Genomic DNA, 22,374 nt, shown 5'->3' on the forward strand with positions numbered 1-22,374 from the left:
TTTTTGTAAATATAAAAATGAAAGTTCAGACTTTTTTTTATTTCTAAAGATATAAGTAATGTTCATCAATACGAAAAATAAGGTCTGTTATTTTTGAGGGAAATTGCCGTCTTATTTTGCTGAAGCTTGACGTCTTTCCTTTTCAATACACTCACGATACAAATTGCGTAAGATCGGTCGATACCTCCATTCATTCCCCCATTGTCTATGATTGTCGTGTGCTAAAGCTCGGCCGATTATCAACCGAGCCATAAATAATAGGCCTAAGCCTTCGTTTTACATGGGTTTTCGACACATTTTGTAACTATATTCTGACCAACATTATGCCATGATCTACACTAAATGCCCTTTCTTTTAAATGTGCAAATCAAATATAGGACTATTTGGGGAACTTATGCATTTTGAAATGAACATTGTTTTATTCTCGAAAACAAAAATAATATTTACTTTGAATACTTTCAACTTTGTTTCTCATAATTAGAAATATTCATTTGTCGTGTGCCTTACCATATTACAATCTTACCACTATTGCCTAGATATATTTTATGGAATAAAATGACACACAAATCCCATTTATCAGGATAACCATTGAACAGCTAGACTTGTTTTGGTTATCCCTCGTGAGAATTCAATTTATTTGTCTTCGTCTCCATCTGTGTTCTCGTTTAACCTATCCTGTCAATAAAACTTTGTTAATCTTCGTTTCATGATCAGTTCTGTAGATGGCATGTATACATGAAATGATGATGATGATGATGATGATGGCGATGATGATGCTTACAATATTGTAATAGAATAGTAATGATAATAGACATTAATTTCTTCATCTTGCACTCGCTTTTCTTTATTGCCAGAAAACTTTTTTTTTTTTATGTTGCCTTGCTTTTTTTCCCCCTTTTATCAATGGTAGCATATTTGCCCAGGAAAATTCTCATATTCGTGGCTATACCTATAACTCAAACCTGCTCTAAAATGGTTACATGCCCTCGTAAAGGTACATAAAGAGTGGTTGTTTGTATTGTCATGTAGCTTGACCTACGTTTGGGCCTACATCCTCTTCTTTCAACACGGTAATCTTCCAGAGTAGTTACACCTTTACATTCGTTTGTTCCTCTTATTGTGGGATCCGGTCCAGGCAGCTGAGATAAGCGTTTCATAATAGAGGAGGTCCATACATGAATGATTCGCTATATTGATCAAGTTGATAACATGAAAACTGTATTGTCAGAGTTCCGACACTGGTAATTACAGGGGAGAAGAATTACCAAGTCAGGGGTCGGTTATTTAATGGCTGTTTTCACAACCCGCAAAGGCCTTTGTTTTGTTATCTGATCTTGTTTATCGGATCGTTTTTCAAACTTTTATGAATGTTTTCCCCTGATTTGTTTTGCTTTCCTTTAAAGCAAATTTCCACCACAGGGTTGGATTGCCCATTTATTTTAATTAAGTACAATTTATAAATGCCAAGTCTCAGATTTTTCATATTCCATTCAATCTTTCGGGGAAGGGGGGGGGGGGAAGCATCGTCCATCGATATTTTTTGGTTTCCTAGGAACCAGTCGTTATGATGTTCCCACTGAGTAAAATACGTCCTTTGCCTCCACCGTTAAATCTTTTCCCTTGCATTTATTGAACGGGTAGTGTAATTTACTTGACACGCAGTTGATTTGAACGAAAGCAAAATGGCAACAACAAAAGAGAGAGAAAGAGATTGATGATAGTTTGACCGAGTTTAAAGAATTTGAAAATACAAACAATTTATTTTATATAAATGTAATCTTTTTCGAGCGGGAAAATACTTGTATTAGAACTCGTTCGTAGCGTCAAAATTCATTTTACCGGGGAAGAAATAAAGCGGCCGCAACTTTTTTATGGGAAAATGGAAACGTAATACCAAGATAATTTTTTCCTTCAATTAGGAGACAACGTGTTTCCGCTGTTATCAACTTCAGAAAATCAGAAGTTGAGAGAACGAATGTTATACCTTGTTTAAAAAGATAAATAAAAATAGCTCTTACTCCTTCTAAAAGTGCTCCGCGCTGTCTATATAAACTGATACTTATTCATATTCCAACACTATGTCGGCAGAAATATGAAAAGACAAACAATTTATTTTATATAAATGTAATCTTTTTCGAGCGGGAAAATACTTGTATTAGAACTCGTTCGTAGCGTCAAAATTCATTTTACCGGGGAAGAAATAAAGCGGCCGCAACTTTTTTATGGGAAAATGGAAACGTAATACCAAGATAATTTTTTCCTTCAATTAGGAGACAACGTGTTTCCGCTGTTATCAACTTCAGAAAATCAGAAGTTGAGAGAACGAATGTTATACCTTGTTTAAAAAGATAAATAAAAATAGCTCTTACTCCTTCTAAAAGTGCTCCGCGCTGTCTATATAAACTGATACTTATTCATATTCCAACACTATGTCGGCAGAAATATGAAAAGACAAACAAGTTATTTTATATAAATGTAATCTTTTTCGAGCGGGAAAATACTTGTATTAGAACTCGTTCGTAGCGTCAAAATTCATTTTACCGGGGAAGAAATAAAGCGGCCGCAACTTTTTTATGGGAAAATGGAAACGTAATACCAAGATAATTTTTTCCTTCAATTAGGAGACAACGTGTTTCCGCTGTTATCAACTTCAGAAAATCAGAAGTTGAGAGAACGAATGTTATACCTTGTTTAAAAAGATAAATAAAAATAGCTCTTACTCTTTCTAAAAGTGCTCCGCGCTGTCTATATAAACTGATACTTATTCATATTCCAACACTATGTCGGCAGAAATTTGAACAGACAAACAAGTTATTTTATATAAATGTAATCTTTTTCGAGCGGGAAAATATTTGTAGTAGAACTCGTTCGTAGCGTCAAAATTCATTTTACCGGGGAAGAAATAAAGCGGCCGCAACTTTTTTATGGGAAAATGGAAACGTAATACCAAGATAATTTTTTCCTTCAATTAGGAGACAACGTGTTTCCGTTGTTATCAATTTCAGAAAATCAGAAGTTGAGAGAACGAATGTTATACCTTGTTTAAAAACATAAATAAAAATAGCTCTTACTCCTTCTAAAAGTGCTCCGAGCTGTCTATATAAATATGATACTTATTCATATTCCAACACTATGTCGGCAGAAATTTGAAAAGACCAACAATTTATTTCATATAAATGCAATCTTTTTTCGAGCAGGAAAATACTTGTATTAAAACAAGCTCGTAGCGTCAAAATTCATTTTAACGGTTAAGAAATAAAGCGATCGTAACTTTTTTTTTAATTGGAAAATGGAAACGTAATTCCAAGAAATTTTTTCCCTTCAATTAGGAGACAACGTATTTCCGCTGTTATCAACTTCAGAAAATCAGAAGTTGAGAGAACGAATGTTATAGCCTGTTGCGCGCCGCGCTGTAGTCACTTTGGCAGGCATTTGAAGTCACGCAATTCTGATTAATCGCCAGCGTCTCGGGCATGCTTTTTAATCGCCCAATTCTCAAAAAGTCGATGCGATTTGCGCCTTTTGTCTAGAGAACAAAGGCGCATTCCAGAATGCATTCCAGAATGTGCGCATTCTGGAATGCCCCTTTGTTCTCTAGACAATAGGCGCAGGTCGCATCGATTTTTTGAGAATGTGGCTAGAATGGGGTCATTCCAGATACATTCCAGAAAGATTAACAAGGACATTCCGAATGCATTCCGAATGCCAGTTGAATAAATCCGTGGCGCCTAAGCAACCAGAGGACCGACGGTTTTAGGTCCTCTCCGAGAGACATGGTGATGGGGATTAATATCTTACCAAAGGGCACTAACCATTGCCTTGGTTTCAAACCGGGTCCCCGGATTACAAGACTACTGCTCTACCAACTGAGCTATCGTGCCTCCTCGAAAATGTAGTGTAAATGGTAAATGTAGTTTCAAACAGATTGGCTCATTTAAATCATTTTTTTTTGAGGCAAATTTGAACTTTATAAACAAACGTGAAAATGCAAAACAAATACCTGGTATATTTTCACTATTTTAGTCCTTTTTGTTACGGGGAAAGGGAGGTGGGTGGTAAATGCGCTACTTTTAGTAAACCGTAGATGGCATCAAATCACAGGCCATTTTATTGAAAATTAATCTTTTAATAACATGTTTTAATACGTGTACAAATTAATATCATATACAGTGTATAAGAAAGTAAGAATGTATGTAGCTATGAGCCTTTAACAAACAACCTCTTCAAAATGCAGAGGTGTTGTGGTCGAGTGGATACGTCGCCGGACTGTCGATCACAAGGTCCGCGGTTCGAGTCCCGCCACCGCACTAATGTCCTTTGGCAAGATATTGATCTACATTTGCCACACTCCACCCAGGTGAAGTAAATGGGTACCTGGTAGGAATTTATTCCTTGAAATGCTAGAGCGCTATAATGGCAGCACAGCTAAAGACAGGGTAATAACACTATGAATATGACAGACAAAGAAAGCGGACAAAATATACAGTTCCTCAGGTAGACAAAGGAACATCCCTTCACTGCTATTATGTAAAATGGTGAATATGCATGTGACACCTGTTCTACACATTTTTACATAATAGCAGTGAAGGGATGTTCCTTTGTCTGCCTGAGGAACTGTATATTTTGTCCGCTTTTTTGTCAGTCATGTTCATAGTGTAATATCCAAGTTTGGAAGCGCTTAGAGACTTATTGTGATTTGCGCTATATAAAAGCTGAATATTATTATTATTATTATTATTAAATACACTTTAACATCAAATTCTTACACATTTATTATTGTACATGTATGTATTATGTGCACACGTGTTATAATTCTGTTTAGGATCACATTCACCAATTTATTCTGTTTTGTTTTTCCAATCCATCATTGTGTCAACTCTCAAGTACGTCATTTTAACACCTTATATTGCTCACACAAAGCAAAAGGCCGCCAAAGGCAGCCCTTTCACAAGTATCTCATCAAATTGATAAAAAAAACAATTGATACATTTATGATACTTTCATACAATTTTTTTTCTTCATCATTTTTATTTGGTTGCAGACAACGACAGATGGTCTTCCCAAAATACTTGATATTATAGATGCAACCGGAAGTGGAGATGTGATTACATCAACTGTGGTAGAAGTAAGAGATGGAGAAATCACAGGACTGACTGGCAGGAAACTCAAGGTACTAGTCTCATCTGAATCATGATGGTTAAAGACACATACCCCCTGTCCACACGCAACATTTTCCGTGATTAGGTGTGATTAGCTATTCCGTTTCGTGATAGTTTTACAATGAAAATTGTGTGTGTGGACGCTCACTAACGATACGTCGTATAATGAAACTAGTCTAACGAAACGCAGGTTTGGGCATCGTTTCGAACTGAAACTCAATAAAGAATCACGCCTAATCACGCCTAATCACGGAAAATGTTGTGTGTGGACAGGGGGAGTGTAACTAGTGTAAACTAACTGGGCGGGGCTTAACGTGACCTCGAGCGAAAGGAGACCAGACCTCTCATTTTCGCTTCCATTTCATGACCGCAGTAGCAAAGTGCGCACCTATACGACATTTCGCTGTAGAGTTTCAGGATTACTTTCTTCTGTGTGTGGACATCCTGGAATTTATACAATGATTCTTTATATGACGTTTCGTTATAGAGTTTCGGGATAAATTTTTTTGTGTGTGGACACGCTGATAGTTGTAGGCTTTCATGGGGAATTCAACACCGATTGGGTGTTTAGCCAACAACAGGTGTGGTCAGTCACCAGGATTACCCTTCAGTTTTATGACTTACAGGCCTTATATAATGCTCTGCCTCTCGTCCCAATCGCCCCATATGGAGAAGAAAAAAACTTTATCTGGCATTTCCATCACCGGAACTTCCGGAAGACTTGAGTCTCTGAGAGACCGGGGGTATTTCTTGAAGGGAGCGTGGGTTTTGTGTGTGCAAGACTTGTGCATCGATTAATGTTATTATTTCCAAGTCTGGTGTCGGCAAATTATGACCAATAACACATGAAAGCCGACTACCATAGAATCTGGTCTAATGCCAAGCGCACATTACACGATCGTCCAGCTATCAAATTTTTGAACAAATGGCAATTATATTAGATATGGAAATGTAAACAAAAATCCTCTTCCTGATCTACTTTTGGAATGTTGATAAGAATACTAACAACATGAATTGTATAGCATTCAACTGTCCTAGTAGGATGAAACTGCTGGCATTCCCAGTCGATCTCAGCTCGGTTGACAGCACCACATGTATGTACATGTACATTTATTATGATCTTTCACAATTGCTATGGGTTAAACATGATTTTTAAATGACTTTTATTCAGAATTGCCAAAAAGAGAACTGAGTACATGTGTTTAATATCTGAATTTGTTTTTAAAAAATTCACATGTTAGTGCAAGAAGTTGAAGTTTCTTTTCTGTTCTGTTCTGTATCCAATCAGATCCCTTTGAATTGGGAAAATCCTTCCGGAAAATACCATATAGGAGTGAAGAATGCTTACGAACTTTATCCTAAGGGACTCAAGGAGAGAGTACAGGTAAGTTCACTTCCACTTTATTTGTTGATTTCTTTGATTGTAAAAACTTTTGTTGTAACTTTATGAAACTATGCACCCACTTCCATCACTTTCTGTCATTTCACATTTTTCATGTTAAATATTCATGGAACACAGAATGTGTATGAAGAGAAAAATGATCTTCATTGTTTTTTTTTCAGCTTATGTACATTTATGTAAAGTGTCTCTCTGTAGTTGGTTTCTTTTTTAATAAATGTATCACATGGTTGCCAACCATTACGTTTTTCCCAGAATTATTCTGTTTTTTCTTCAAAATTACCGTAGTACGTTTTTTATTCATAAAATACAAGTTTTTTGTTTGCACATACTGCAACGTCAACCAAATGCCCTAAAATGTTGACCAATACTTCAATAGAGATTTATAAAGAGTACAAATTTACAAATAAAAAACGAAAAAGAAAGAAGATAAAAAGTGAAAGGCATAATTATTCTCAAAAAAAATGAAACGTTGATAATACCAACAACAAAACTATAGGTCCTAATATTGAAATAGCGGCATGTTGAATGGACATTTCTGCATTGGAGGTGTGTCGCATGTGGTTGTAAGTTGTGTTTTAATGAATTCCTTTTTTCTTTGGTTGCACAAGGTTGGCAGCTCTGGTATTAATACATTTGACAAAAATTACCAAATAATACAGTGCACAACAAAAAGAACACCCTTTGAAAACATACTCCAAATTGATGATTTCCCAATACACTAAAAGTATTTACAATATTTTATACTTGAGTGAGCACTGGCTTCTTTAGAAAAAACTCATAAAAATAGGTTTGCTCAAAAAACGATTCATTCTTGATGGGTGCGAAGTGCTCATCAGACATCAATTGCTATTGCTCTGTAAATAAGCCAGTGCTCACTGAAGCGTAAAATATTGTCAATATTTTTAGTGCCATCCGATTGAATGAACCCTTACCAATAATTTTGGTAAGGAAATTTTAAGTCCTCTTTGAGGAACTTGGTATAATGAGGATTAATGCTTTACCACAGGGGCATGAGCGCATTGACTTTTTGAACCGGGGACCTCTGGGTTATGAGACTACTGCTCTACCACAGAGCCATTGCGCCCTCCTCCTTAAAAATAGCATGGCATTGACGTCAACTACTGTAAATCATGATTGAAATGATAGGATATCTGTAGCTGATGACTGTACATGATGAAAGGATTACTGGTAACCAATTGTTATGATGATTGTTTATTTTTATTTGTTATACCTACAGAAAGACAGGAAGGAGAAACTGTGGGATACATATCACAAACCTGCGATTGCTGAGGCAACCCGTAAGCTTGAAGCTTACGATGCTGCTCATCCGAATGTTACCAAGCAGGAAGAGAAGCTGGAGAGAGAGAACTTAGTAGCTATGTTAGATGTACTCAACAATGCAGATAAGAAGTACTCCGATCCTGGCCCAGTATATGACTGTCTTGTATTCAATGATGGCAACACTTGGAGGTACTTGCATTCAGCAGGGGTTTTAAATGAATTATGCTTGTATTATAATCAAATAAGATTATTTGTATAGTTGATATGATCCTGGTCATGGAATTAATTCATTTCGTCACCCAATGTGTACCATCTCCATCCCCTCCCTATTCAGTCAGTGAATTCCTCCCAAATATTTGGGAAAAGTTTGTTTGGGCTGAGAAGCTCTCTATTTTTCTTCCAAAACAGTAAAAGTTACTTCAATTGTGACGATTATATCCATTGCAAATATTTTTATTATGCCTCCGCTACAAAATAGCCGGAGGCATTATTTTTTTCTGGTTGTCCGTCTATCTGTACGTCCCGTTCTCGAGATCGTGTTATCTCAAGAACTGATTGATGGATTACCGCCACATTTAGGTCATGTATGAATCTTGCAGCGCTAATGAATTGATTAGATTTTGGGGTCACAAGGTCAAAGTTCAATTGTCACAGGGCTCATTATGTATGCAAAAATAGCTCGTGATCACGTTATCTCAAGAACCGATTGATATATTAGCGCCAAATTTGGGTCATGTATGTATCTTGCAGAGCCAATGAACTGATTAGATTTTAGGGTCTTGAGGTCAAAGGTCATGGGGCTCATGTATGCAAAAATAGCTTATGAATGTATTGTCAATACTGATAGATGGATTACTATCAAACTTGGGACATATATGTATCTTGCAGAGCCAATAAACTGATTAGATTTTAGGGTCATGAGGTCAAAGATCAACGGATCATAGGCCTACATGTATATGAAAAATAGCTTGCAATCTCGATATTTCTAAGAACCGGTTAATGGATTACCATCAAACTTGAATTTTTGTTAATTGCCTCAGTTTTGGTTTGTAAAATCGCTCTATGGTGGAGGCATCAGTTTCAACTGCATGCAGTCGAACATCCATCTTGTTTTTAAAAGGTCAGTTTATCTAATAATCAGCATCTTGATATGTCAATATCTCGTTCTTTAGAGTTCATTTATGACAATTGTTTAAACCTTGATGGCCACAGAAGGGGTTCATGTCTAACGCTGGCCATATGTTAAAAATGTTTACAATAGGTTAAATACAGATGACAATACACTGTACACTTTTTCTTTGTTATTATTGTTGGTAGAGCTGTGATAGATACTTCAGCATGCGGTGATCTCGCCTCCTGTACTGTACTAGCCAATTACAAAGAAGATCATCAGAAAGCTACACTCAGCAACCTTGGTATGTTTACTCAAATGATTTAAATCGGTTTCCTGATTTTTTTTTGATTTTTTTTTTTGTTGATTTTTTTCCCTATTTTTTCCCAACTTTTCTTACTCAAAAAGGGGAATGTTGATAGATGCCATTTCCCCCCCCCCCCGAATCCTCTTTTTTATTTTTTACTCAAGGGGGGGGGGGCATGGTTGAGGGGGGGGGAATTCAAATGAAATATTCTTACACACTATTAGCCATCTCAATTAGATAAGATATTTGCATGTATATTTTAATTGAATGCTGGTGTAATTTAATTGTAAAACATTTAGAAATAGTATTCAAGTGACTGAGCTTGTTGATGCAAATGGTATTTTGTTGACAAGAAATATGATTATCTGTGAATCTCTGGCTTAAGGATCACTAATTAGATTTAGGTAGAACCTAGACTTTACTATAACTGATCTATAAAAATATTGAAATGGTAGAAAAATACATGATGTATATATCGGACTTGTTTTTGCCTTCATTCAATGATAGCAGTCACATGTATCAGTTTACTGAATTAAGCTGGTACATATGATTTCAAATTTTGATTGAATTAAGAATTGCTAAACCAGGAAAAACTCATTCATCAGGAACACATAGAGCATACATTAAAACAAATATATTTATATGTAATATTTATGCTAATTATATTCACATTTGTATTTTGCTTCATACTTTGTATCAAAGCGCTTTATATTGTAATTATCATTACCCGGTCATTGGATTCAATTGCTAATCCGCACATGATGGTGCACATTCTCTGCTCCCTGGGGAGTATACCAGCCAGGCACACACTTACTAATCCAACCACATTAATGTTTGTATCCTTCATGGCACCCATTTATCACCTGGGTGGAGAGTGGTAAATGTAGATTAATGTCTTGCCAGAGGACATTTATGCCATGATCATACTAGCTCATTAATGCGTGCAGTCACATATGTTCTAGACAGTCAGTATTGAAGGCCCTATTTACTGTAAAAAGTATCTTCCATTAATCAGACTTTTTACTTTTGATTCATACTTTCTAGATATGCTGAACTATTCTGTGAACATCTACGATGATGGTAATGTCTTGAGCATCGTAACCAATGCTGGCTCCCATGGTACGCATGTAGCTGGTATTGCAGCAGCTCATTTCGCTGACAATCCGGAGAAGAATGGCATAGCTCCTGGTGCACAGATTGTAGCTATTAAGATCGGAGATTCACGCCTAGGATCTATGGAGACTGGTAGCGCTCTGGTCAGAGCGGTAAGTAGTGCTCTCTTTTCATATTTGATTATATCATGAGTATTAAAAGAGATATTTATATAAAATAATGGATTTATGGCTGAGATCATGAATCAATTAAATTTGAAAAGATATTTTTGTGATTTAAATCTTTTTTTCACTGCTTAAAGGCATTGTTTAACAATGTTTCCAGTTGTACAAATCTGAGATGCATGGCCCTACGTGTTATCAGCGTCTGTGATATGGTGTAATATTGAAGCCGTAACAAAAATTGTGCTTCAAAATGATCACGAAGTGCTTCAAAAAAGTAAAAATACTGTAGTGTTATAAAAAACCATTGGGGGAAAACTGTTTTTTTAATTTTAAATTCCAATCATAAATATCTTGATAATCAAAGAGGTGATTGGCTTTTAAAAGTCATGGGATTCATTTCTGACCTAAAGGTTCATAATTATGATTGCAGCATGAGCTAAATCCGGGATTTTGTTTAGAATCAGAGGCAAAGTTACCTACTATCTTTAATGTGGCAGAATATTGATTTGTGTGTTTGGTAGTTATAGGAAAACAGTTCAATATATAGTATATGTATATTCTTATTTCACCATTTCCATAATCTCTATGCGTATTATCTCCCTGTGTAGATGATAGCTGTGATAGAACACAAAGTTGACCTCGTCAATTTCAGCTACGGTGAGGCAGCCCACTGGCCGAATGGAGGGTAAGCTATCTTTTCTAAGTAAATAATCAAATTGTTTTGCTTAGGTCGGCTTGACACTAACACAAATTTCAGTCCTCCGCTGCGCTCTCATCATGCATACCAAGTTGAGAAATTTTGTGGCACACAGCCAGGTGAACAATATACAAATAATTCACAGCAGTGAGGGCATTAGTTAGAATTACCAGCACAAGGTACCTTTGGAACAAGTCTAACCAAGTGTGGATAATTTTACTAATGCCCGAACAAAATGATGTGTATTATTTGTTTTATAAGATTATGTTTTATTTGTTTTATTTAATGAAGTTTTTTTTGTTTTATGAAATGATGTTTTATAACGTGCTTTTACTAATGACCGGTCATTAGAATTGGATAATGACCGGTCATTATCCAAAATACGTGTTAGGCAAAATAAATGCCTGGTCACGTGTACGCTTTCAACCAATCATTTGATTACGATCCCCGTCATCATCTTGTAATACAATTGATACAACTCACTCCTAGATTCTAATAACATGGTTGGTCAAACGCAGTCATGTGTGATTCATTAACCGTGTCTATCTCACGTTTATTCATGAAAAAGCATACAATAGTTTCCAGTACTATCCAACAATGTTGATGTATGCGATGCACAGCAATGTGTGTAGATGTTAAGGCATGTTTACAGTGTGCGAGTGAATACATGCGTAGATTGTGACAATTTTCTTTGAATATCAAAATTCTGACCTGCACTTTTTCATTTACTGCACATGCCCATGAATACTTCATGCATACATGTAGCTGCCAACCATTCCTATTTTGGAGGAATTATTCCTCCTCTTTAGACCTCAAACTAATATTATCAATTTGAGATTCCTCTCTTTTGTCAAAAAGTATACAAAATGAGTGTAATCCTAATTCTGCCTTGGAAGGATTTTGCTTTGAAAGGTAGCCAGGTATGTTTATAGCTACTCCCCTCATTGTGATGCAATGACATGCCAAAGTGTGTCCCAATGCGTAAACCATTTTCATGCAACTCTCAATGCACCTCTACATCTAGAAAGATGAAGGCAAAAAGTATACTAATAGTGGATGAGATACCCAGAGATGCCAACCAGTACGATTAAATCATATTTAGTACGATAAGAAGAGTGAAATACGATAATACAAGATCAACTCTTAAAATTCGATTTTTCATCTTGAAAAAGAAAAAAAGGAAAAAACACATAAAAATAGCGGAATCGCATAAAAACATGTACAAGTAAACCCCCGCAATCCCAACAAAAACTTTGCTTTACAATTTTCTCATTAAATTTTAATGAAAGAGCAAACATTTTACTTGACTGTACTTACATGTACCAGTAAAACATTTTTCTGAAATTTTACTGGCTGGTGGCCGACGGGCCAGTGGTAGTGTCGAGTTTTCGCGAAAATCTGATTTTTCTCTCCATACTTACAGGTGTAGTCTGTTTTTTTGTGTCAAGAGGTTGGCATCTCTGGATACCATTATTGGTTTCCCTTTTTCCAATGGAAATATATCTTTTTTTTTCTGTTTTGTATTGTAGAAGAGTGTGTGACGTCATTTCAGAGGCAGTCAACAACCATGGCATCATATTTGTGTCATCCGCTGGTAATAACGGACCGGCGTTGTCTACTGTAGGATGTCCAGGGGGTACTACATCAAGTATTATTGGTAAGATCACTACCTCATTTTCACTTTTCTTCTTTAATCTAATTTTGTGGAGAACTTGAATGAAAGAATAGTGTGGATATTGTAAATAGTGCGTAAGTGTAACTCATTTGAAACTTAGACTTATACTTTTAATTAGAAATCAAGGAAGATTTTGTCAGTATTGAATGTTTGAAAACTGGTTTACTTTCCTGGTTGATACCAGTATAATTTTCATGGGGAATGAAGCATAACGAGGCATTATGAAGAAAAGCAGCTGTCTGTGCTGACCAGGTAGTTTGTCACTTTGTGCATGGTTTCTTAATGGGCCCAAGGTGAAGAAGCGCTTGCAAACAAGTATAAAGTACATTATGGAACTATGATCCTTCAATATATGTGAACGATTTGCCATGGGAAATGCCTAAGAAACTCATGCACATTCTGGGAACTTCTTTGTACTCTGTGGGGAGTTTGACATGATGAAACAATCCCTGGCTTCAAAAAAAAGAATTGGAAAACTCGGGCATGTTTTTACATGCCTCATGCCTCATGCCTCATGAGCCCAATAGATTCAGTATTGCTGCATTTGATGGCAAAATGTCTATACGCATCTAAGAAATCCACCCAAGTTTGATTGGTCCAACCTACTCGTATTGTTTTAAATTCTTCTTAAAGCTTGCATTTTGCATCACTGATGCTATGGTTCCTATAGAGTAGGTGCTTATACAGTATTTTGCAATGTGCAAGCTTAATCCCATCTTGAATGCATTGTGCTTTTTGAATTATGATCAAGCCAAACTTGCATTCTTTGTAGGTGTTGGAGCATATGTGTCGCCTGAAATGTCTGCAGCTGAATACTCGCTCAGGGAAAAGCTACCAGGAATGCCCTATACATGGTCATCAAGGGGTCCTACGTAAGTGATTTGATCATTTATTATGATAATGATAATAATATGCCTCTGTTAACCCAGGGTAGCCTCATTAGTTTTGGTGTGATATGGTGTAATATTGAAGCCCTTAAAAAATTGCGCTTCAAAATGATCAAGAAGTGCCTCAAAAAAAAAGGAATCTTTGAGTGACCGGTTTTACCATACTCGTTTTCCTCAATAGACTGTAGTGTTACAAAAAACATTAGGAAAACGAAACATTTGGTTTCGATTTTCAATGATAAATATCTTGATAATCAGACAGGCGATCGGCTTGTTAAGGTCATGGGGTTCCTCACTGACATAAAGGTTTATAATTATGATTGCAGCATGAGCTAAATCCAGGATTTTGTTTCAGAATCTGAGATAAAGTTACAGGATCCCTTTAATAATGTTCTCCTTGAGGGCCCTGCAATCATGTTATTACCCTGGCTTTAGCCATAATTCATATCTTGTTGATACAACAAATAAATTAACAACATAGTGAATCTGATGTAATAAACAGTTACAGTTAATAGCAACTTATTTGCAATCGATACAGATCTCAACTATGTAGGTACAAGATAGGGGACTGCAAACTTGCCATTGATTTGGATCAAGCGCAACTCTTTACAAGAGAGGGCCCTGCAATACCGCTTATCAATATCATCTTTTGATTTCAGTGTGGATGGTGCATTAGGAGTGAGCATATGTGCCCCTGGGGGCGCTATAACATCAGTACCAAACTGGACATTACGAGGTTCCCAGCTCATGAATGGTACCTCCATGTCCTCACCAAATGCTTGTGGAGGTATAGGTATGTATAAATAATCATTTTAGTTTAAGGGGAATAGAGGATGGGGTTCCCCCCCCCCCCCCCCCAATACAGTATGTGCTTCTTACTTTTAATTGAAATTCGATACATTTCTCATTGTATGTAGTTTCTATTTGTGTGTAGCCACTTAAGACTGATCTGAAATATTGATTTTTGGTAATATTAATGATATTCCGCATTTACATAGCACGTAATAAATCGATGATGTCTCTGAATGCTTTACAGCTATATCATTACCCCGAAAATTGGATTCAGGCTTCCCAGCACACATAGCATGTACATTCTCCACTCCCTGGGGAGCATTCCAACAAGGCGCAATTTTACAGTCGCTCACAATGCTGAGCTACATTAACATTTTCATCCTAACGGGTACCCATTTCACACCTAGGTGGAGAGTGGCAAATGTAGATTAACGTCTTGCCAAAGGAAGCTGGTGCTGGGCTGGGATTTGAACCCTGTAACCTGTCACAGTTGGGTGACTTATCCACTTGACCACAACACGTCCACCTTTAGTGTGAGCATAACAAGTTTTTGTCTCTTCTTCAATCAGGTCTAATTCTAAGTGGTTTGAAAAAGGAAGGTATAGCATATACACCCCACAGCATCAGGAGAGCTGTTGAAAGCACAGCACAGAGCTTGGACAATGTAGAACGCTTCTCACAAGGCTACGGTCTGCTTCAGGTAAACCAATCTCATTTAAATAGTATATCTCTCCAAAATGGACAATTCCTTATTCCTCATTTGGTATGTGCTCGAGTGAGAGGTTAATGTTTTAATAATATTATTCAGCTGAAATAATGTGGAAAGGTGAGCTTTGATAAGTTGTATGAAGGGGTAGTGTTTTGCAAATGAATATAATGCAGAACAGATGTGAAATTTGATTTCTTACATTTTTACCAAAATAAAGATTTGTTCATTTTGAAAAGATATACTTTTTTTACCAATGTATTTTTTGATTGTTATTCCCCAGAAATCTTTGATTTCAATCTTGGACCTGTATCACACCCCTTCTGTATTCATAAATTAATTTGCTGAGAACATTTTCTGACATTGCTAAAGAAATGTCCAGGATATTTGAGAGAATGTACAAATTCAGAAGTCTGTAGTACTGTGGTTTGCATCATGGTATTGGTGTTTTGTATTTCCTTTTTTTCGTCTTCCAACAGGTAATATGCAACGACTGAATTTACCAACCAGCGGCCCGCTTATTGGTTGAGCGCCTGTGTGCTTCGGCCAATAGGCTGTGTCCGTTATTGTTCTAATTATTTGACCAATGGCCTTCCCTAGAGTATAAAACACGCTTGCTTACATCATATTTTATCACCTGACGAAGTGTTGCAGCTGAGACAAACAAATATCACTAACAATATTATTTTCGATTCTACATCCGCAATGAGTAATGTATTTAGCACAATTGACTTGTTATTTAGGATAATACCATAAAATTTGAAAATGATTTTTAATAGAATCCCAATCATATATTCATTTGTTCAGGTTGTCCAAGCTTTTGAGTTTCTGCAGAAGTACTGTGATTGCCCTAGCCGGAATGTGAAGTTCAATGTATCATTCGATGGAGGACGAGGCATCTACCTCAGGGAGAATAACAAGGCGCGAGAATGCAATGTATCTATTGAACCAGAGTTCGTAGAGGGCACAGGTTAGAATCAATGGATTAGTTAATGTACAAGTTGCTTTCTGTCAATTTTCGTGAATCACCCACCAATCAGAAGTTAAATAGCATGCAGTAATGTTGCAACCGTTGCATTTCAGACCTTGAAATATGGGCATGTGTGCTTGTACTCTAAAGGGTATAATGCCCACCACCGGTATACGTACCATGCCGGTAGAGTATACAGTAATGTGCAGCACATCAGTACTGTCCTGCATATAGTATGCAGACAAAAACGGTTTTCTAACAGTGTAGACATAGTATAAGGCAGTAATTAAAAGCAGTCTACATTTCTATATCAGCATCTGCAATTGCACTACATTATATGGAGAATAGATATTGAGATTTAAAGCTTATCTGCCGTAGTTTACAGGAGGGATTAGACCGCTCTGCAAGGTCACTGGACAGGTGGTTATCTCATCAACTCAGCTCTCAATTAACATAAGAAAAAGAGGATCATGGGGGACCAATGGTCACCGATTAGGCATTGTTTGTTATATAGAGGGTGCAAGTAGCTACCAGTAGTGCAGTGGGCCTTTAAAGGTGCATGAGAATGTTGCATGACTGCCAACCACTTCTCTTTGTTGGACTTCAAGCTATTGTTTGAACCCTAGTTTCCTTTCTTTTTCTGAACTATTCTGTGTGAAAGTATGGATAATGGCGCTATATAAATCTTATGTATTATTATTATTATTATACAAAATAGACTGTATTCCTAATTTCAGCTCTGAAAGTTTGGCAGGTATAATGTGCTGCAAGAATTTGATGATACAGGTCATATGACCTGTATCATCAAATGTTGCAAAATTGAATGAAAAAAGGAGAAAATTTACACTTTACTCTTCTATATGGATGAGACCGTCATTGTTGGTCAAACAGTTTGTAACCCCTGGCTTGAATGCTGCCCAGGGAGTGGAGCAAGCACTGAAGCCAATGACCAGGGTAATAGTATATATTTGTAAATCGCTTAGAGACATTTGTATTAAGCGCTTTATAAAAGCTAAATATTATTATTATTATTATTCTAGTTGATATTCATTTCTTTGTAAATTCTTTTGTGTAGATCCTGCAGAGAAGATTGCATTCAATCTCCACATAGCCCTAGCAGTAGAGGCACCATGGGTTCAAGCACCAGCACACCTTGTCCTGATGAACACCTCAAGATCAGTCTCTATCAAGGTCGATCCTCAAGGTCTACCGGAGGGGGCACACTACACTGAGGTGAGGGTGATATCACCTTCATATAATATTGACTGGCCTTGAGGGAGATACCAGGAAATATTGCCTGTATTGAAAACATATTGATTGAGTCAAAGACGAGTTCAAAATGATTTCAGTAAGGGCAATATATTTCCTCCTATCTCCCGAAAGATAAGCTAGTCAATATTACAATTATTACGTATCTCTTTGTGAATCAGGAGAGGGTGCTGTACGGTTACTATACCCTACTACGGCGTCGCACGATTGTCTGCTCAAACTTTGCAGGGAATTATGCTGCTTGGAAGGTCAGGGATGTTATATGAGGCCAATACGTATCAGGCTCACTATTGAATACAAAGTCAATAGCGTAACCAGGAAGAGTGAAAATATCGGGGATTATATCCCTTATAGTAAGATTGTTGCATTAGTAAGTACACACAACATGAAAAAGAATAGTTTTACTAGAAAAGATGTTTCCTGCCGAATTGTTCATTTTTTATTGCTGACGTCACAAATAGTTCACCTTTTCCCAGGAAAAAGTGAACTATTTGTTTTTGGCGCTGTCTTGTCTCAACAAAAGTCCAGATTTTCTATTATCTCACAAGATGGTGTTTATTGTGTCTTTGACTTTCCATAAGTTTCTTTTCCAATATTTTGAATACCGCATAGGCCGCACCCCAACTTTGACATTTCAAAGAGGGGGGAAAAAAAAGAGAAAAAAGGGGAAAAAAACAAACGGACAAAACAAAATGATCAAAATTTAACTAATTTTCTCGTAAAACGCTATGTTTTTTTTACAAACTGATACCAAATTCATCAATATTCTTATAATTTACCGGAAGTTTAGCTCAAAAAGTGATCGCGGGCAGATTTGGTGTCCGATATATACCCCTACCACAATGTACGGCGTAATGCGAGACTGCATGAAATGGAAAACGAAATGGCGACTTCGGATGGATGCTTCGCGGCAGCTTCGTTAAATGGTCCCTTCCTTTACTTTTGCAATACATTGGCACGAACTTAGATCAAGATCTATCTGCAAATGTTGGTTTAGCAATTTATTTTCATATTCATGTCAACAATGCAAGATAAAATTGTCGGTAAGATGTGTGGAAATGTCCTGTACCATAGTGGTAAAGTTATTGTACCGTTCGTAGTCCCATATGTGCAAATTCGTGCTGGTTTTGACTTGAGTTTTTTCTTTGTTTACTCTTTCGCCGTAAAGGCCGCACCCCGACTTTTTGATATTTTCTCTTCCAAAAATACTGTGGCCTTTACGCCGGCAAGTACGGTATATGTTTATTTCGTTAGCAACAGAAGACTTCAGAAATGTTTAATAGTGTATCAAACATTAAAACACAGCTGGCAAAAACTAGTAGTGATAGCTTTAATGAATAATAATAATACTTAGCTTTTATATAGCGCTTAATACAATGTTTTTAAGCGCTTTACAAATATAATGTTACCCTCGTCATTGGATTCAGTACTTGCCCACACACACTGTGTGCACAATCTCCACCCCCTGGGGAGCATTCCAGCCAGGCGTTACTTGACGCTTAAAAAATTTTGACCAACAATGACAGTCTCATCCTACCGGTACCCATTTAACACCTATTTGTGCATGTTTGTACATATTTGTTTCTGTTAGGTGTGTGGTTTTGACCTGACTCAACCTGCTAAAGGACCACTCTTCAGGATACCAGTGACTGTGATAGTACCTCAAGACCTCAACGGTCAGATTGATGTGGAGTGGAATGACAAAGAATTCAAATCTGGCCAGATTAGAAGACAGTTTGTCAGGGTACCTCAAGGAGCTACGTGGGCAGGTAAAGCACAACTCTTTCCCTTAGAGGTCCAGTCAAAGCTATTTTGTCCACTACATCTACAGGGATGCCAGTGTTCAGGCCCTGGCGAGTTATTTTTAGGCCATAGTTTAGGCTTTTTTGTGTACAAAATAGCTTATTATAGGTGATTTTCAGGCCCTCTGATCAATTCTAACTGGCATCCCTGCATCTAGAATGTCAAGAATATCTGATGACTGCATCAAGTTGATAGCCATACTAAAATTTGAATCAGACAAAACATCAAATAAAACGATATGTTATGTCACTTTATGTTAACAGTTCCAATGCTATTCAGTAATACTTTTACAAGTGACAGTCTAATTTGAACTAATCATGGGACTAGAAGTTAAGTGTACCAATCGTCAAAAAGTGTTTAGTTCTGTATATTTAGGGTTCCATGTTGCAATACTACTATTTATCCAAGATATGAGCTCCAAATATTGCTGGCACAGAACCCAAGTCGGACTTGGATGCAGGCCTTTTTGCAGAGTTTTATGTTATTCTTTAACGTCTTCATACTCGTTATCAATTAACCTTTAGAATGCCAGGTAATTTTGTTTTGATGTTTTATTTCACACATTCTACCTTTACTGAAATGTGATTGGTGCACTTCAAGCCTCTAAAAACAAAATGTTTGTGTTCATGTTTGATAATATGTACCTTTTGTTTGTTAATCAAAGTAAATATTAGTATGTCAGTGGTGCAACTTTGTTTCAAACTATGTACAGTTGTGCAATGCTGTACAAATTGATCTCCCTTATGCATATAGGCGTGAAGAAAATGGTCTAGGAACGTGAGACGTAGCTGTACTTTACAATTTTATTACGAGCTTTCGGCTTGTGAGGCCTTCTTCAGGTTCTGAAGTGCAAACACATACAGAAACAAATACATTGTATGAACAGATATACATGGCATACAAACTTATTATCACTCAATCATAGTCAAGTATCATGAACATAGCAAAAATTAGTACGTTGTGAAAATAACTAGGGCTATTCAGGCCTAAACTTCAAGTAATCAGAGATTCTGAAATCTGAATTAGCTATCCTTCATGTTTCAACAAACTGATGGTGTGCCAGATCGTGAGTTAATTTTGTGTTTAAAAAATTCTTTCCTTTTCCCAGAGATCAGTATAACATCATTAGAGCGAGAGCAGTCTTCACGGTTCGTCCTCCACACCATACAGCTGCAGCCTCAGACAGCCTACAGAAACAATGAATTCTACAAGTTCCTTTCGCTGCAAGAGCAGTGTGAGGTCCAGCACTCCTTCGCTGTCCATGGTGGCCAGATCATGGAGTTCACCGTAGCTAAGTGGTGGGCTAGCTTGGGAAGATCAAGGGTCAAGTATAGTCTATCATTTCATGGGCTACAACCTTCTCAGAAGACAGTGCAAATGGTGAGTCACTTTACTAACAGTCTTTACCCAGATAAAGTATGGTTAGTCACTTTACTAACAGTCTTTACTCTTAAAGATAAAGTATGGTCAGTCACTTTACTAACAGCCTTTACTCTTAAAGATAAAGTATGTTTAGTCACTTTACTAACAGTTATCACTCTTAAAGCCTGTCTGCACTAGTTTGGCCAGGAGAGATTAGAGCTCCAAGCGTGGTCACTGATAGGGGGTTATCTCATCAAATAAGCTCTCAATTAACATAAGAAAAGGTGGATTATGGGGGACCAATGGTACCGCTTAGGCATTGATTGCTATATAGAGGGCGCAGGTAGCTACAAGTGGTACAGTCCCGCTTTACCTTCTCAGAAGACAGTGCAAATGGTGAGTCACTTTACTAACAGTCTTTACCCTTAAAGATAAAGTATGGTGAGTCACTTTACTAACAGTCTGTACCCTTAAAGATAAAGTATGGTGAGTCACTTTACTAACAGTCTTTACCCTTAAAGATAAAGTATGGTGAGTCACTTTACTAACAGTCTTTACCCTTAAATATAAAGTATGGTGAGTCACTTTACTAACAGTCTTTACCCTTAAAGATAAAGTATGGTTAGTCACTTCACTAACAGTCTTTACCCTTAAAGATAAAGTATGGTGAGTCACTTTACTAACAGTCTTTACCCTTAAAGATAAAGTATGGTGAGTCACTTTACTAACAGTCTTTACCCTTAAAGATAAAGTATGGTGAGTCACTTTACTAACAGTCTTTACCCTTAAATATAAAGTATGGTGAGTCACTTTACTAACAGTCTTTACCCTTAAAGATAAAGTATGGTTAGTCACTTCACTAACAGTCTTTACCCTTAAAGATAAAGTATGGTGAGTCACTTTACTAACAGTCTTTACCCTTAAAGATAAAGTATGGTGAGTCACTTTACGAACAGTCTTTACCCTTAAAGATAAAGATAAAGTATGGTGAGTCACTTTACTAACAGTCTTTACCCTTAAAGATAAAGTATGGTTAGTCACTTTACTAACAGTCTTTACCCTTAAAGATAAAGTAAGGTGAGTCACTTTACTAACAGTCTATACTTTTAAAGATAAAGTATGGTTAATCACTTTACTAACAGTCTTTACTCTTAAAGATAAAGTGGACTTATAGTCATTGCAATAGACCGGTTTACTTTCATATTCAAATTTATGGAAGTTTTTTCCTGAGGACCTAGTGACAAGGGATTCCATTAATTGATTAACCTGTTATTAATGAATGAACTATAATACTTGGAATCCGGTCCACATGCATTACTTGTTGCTATGTCGGCTTTCAGGTTTTAAAGAACAACCTTTCTTCAAAAAGTATGCATACAATTTAAATATGTTAGTAAACCAGTCTATTGCAATGTGGAAGCGATGGAAATTGTGCTCATGTGGCACATAAGTATTGGTGTATACTGTGAGGCTTAGAATCATCAAAATGATAGAGAAATCTTTTACTCGCATGCTGGAATGCTTACAGAATACACAGCATCGGGGTCTTGAGTTTGTCCAGTCTCACCACCCTATCAACTTGAAGCAATTGCACATACAGTCAAACCTGCTTTAGTGACCACCTGTCTACAAAGACCAGATTTTTTGTTTCCCTTGAAAATGGTTTCTCATTGAAA

The 22,374-nt window shown here is 36.8% G+C and overlaps 1 protein-coding gene across 2 annotated transcripts in view; it reads left to right on the forward strand.

Moving 5' to 3' along the window:
• The window catches only part of LOC583848 (tripeptidyl-peptidase 2), a 49,406-nt gene that overhangs the window by 6,178 nt on the left and 20,854 nt on the right, over positions 1-22,374 (forward strand). For both annotated transcript variants that reach the window (XM_030981656.1, XM_030981657.1), the window contains exons 2-15: positions 5,042-5,170; positions 6,448-6,543; positions 7,799-8,031; positions 9,160-9,257; positions 10,305-10,525; positions 11,146-11,222; positions 12,764-12,891; positions 13,682-13,781; positions 14,456-14,589; positions 15,158-15,288; positions 16,102-16,264; positions 17,340-17,497; positions 19,125-19,302; positions 20,445-20,716. In XM_030981656.1, coding sequence (XP_030837516.1) covers positions 5,042-5,170; positions 6,448-6,543; positions 7,799-8,031; positions 9,160-9,257; positions 10,305-10,525; positions 11,146-11,222; positions 12,764-12,891; positions 13,682-13,781; positions 14,456-14,589; positions 15,158-15,288; positions 16,102-16,264; positions 17,340-17,497; positions 19,125-19,302; positions 20,445-20,716 — 2,118 coding nt within the window. The remainder of the gene's footprint in view (positions 1-5,041; positions 5,171-6,447; positions 6,544-7,798; positions 8,032-9,159; positions 9,258-10,304; positions 10,526-11,145; positions 11,223-12,763; positions 12,892-13,681; positions 13,782-14,455; positions 14,590-15,157; positions 15,289-16,101; positions 16,265-17,339; positions 17,498-19,124; positions 19,303-20,444; positions 20,717-22,374) is intronic.

Source organism: Strongylocentrotus purpuratus, unplaced genomic scaffold (genome assembly GCF_000002235.5).
Source record: "Strongylocentrotus purpuratus isolate Spur 01 unplaced genomic scaffold, Spur_5.0 spur5_scaffold_12, whole genome shotgun sequence".
In the NCBI taxonomy this organism is placed as follows: domain Eukaryota; kingdom Metazoa; phylum Echinodermata; class Echinoidea; order Camarodonta; family Strongylocentrotidae; genus Strongylocentrotus; species Strongylocentrotus purpuratus.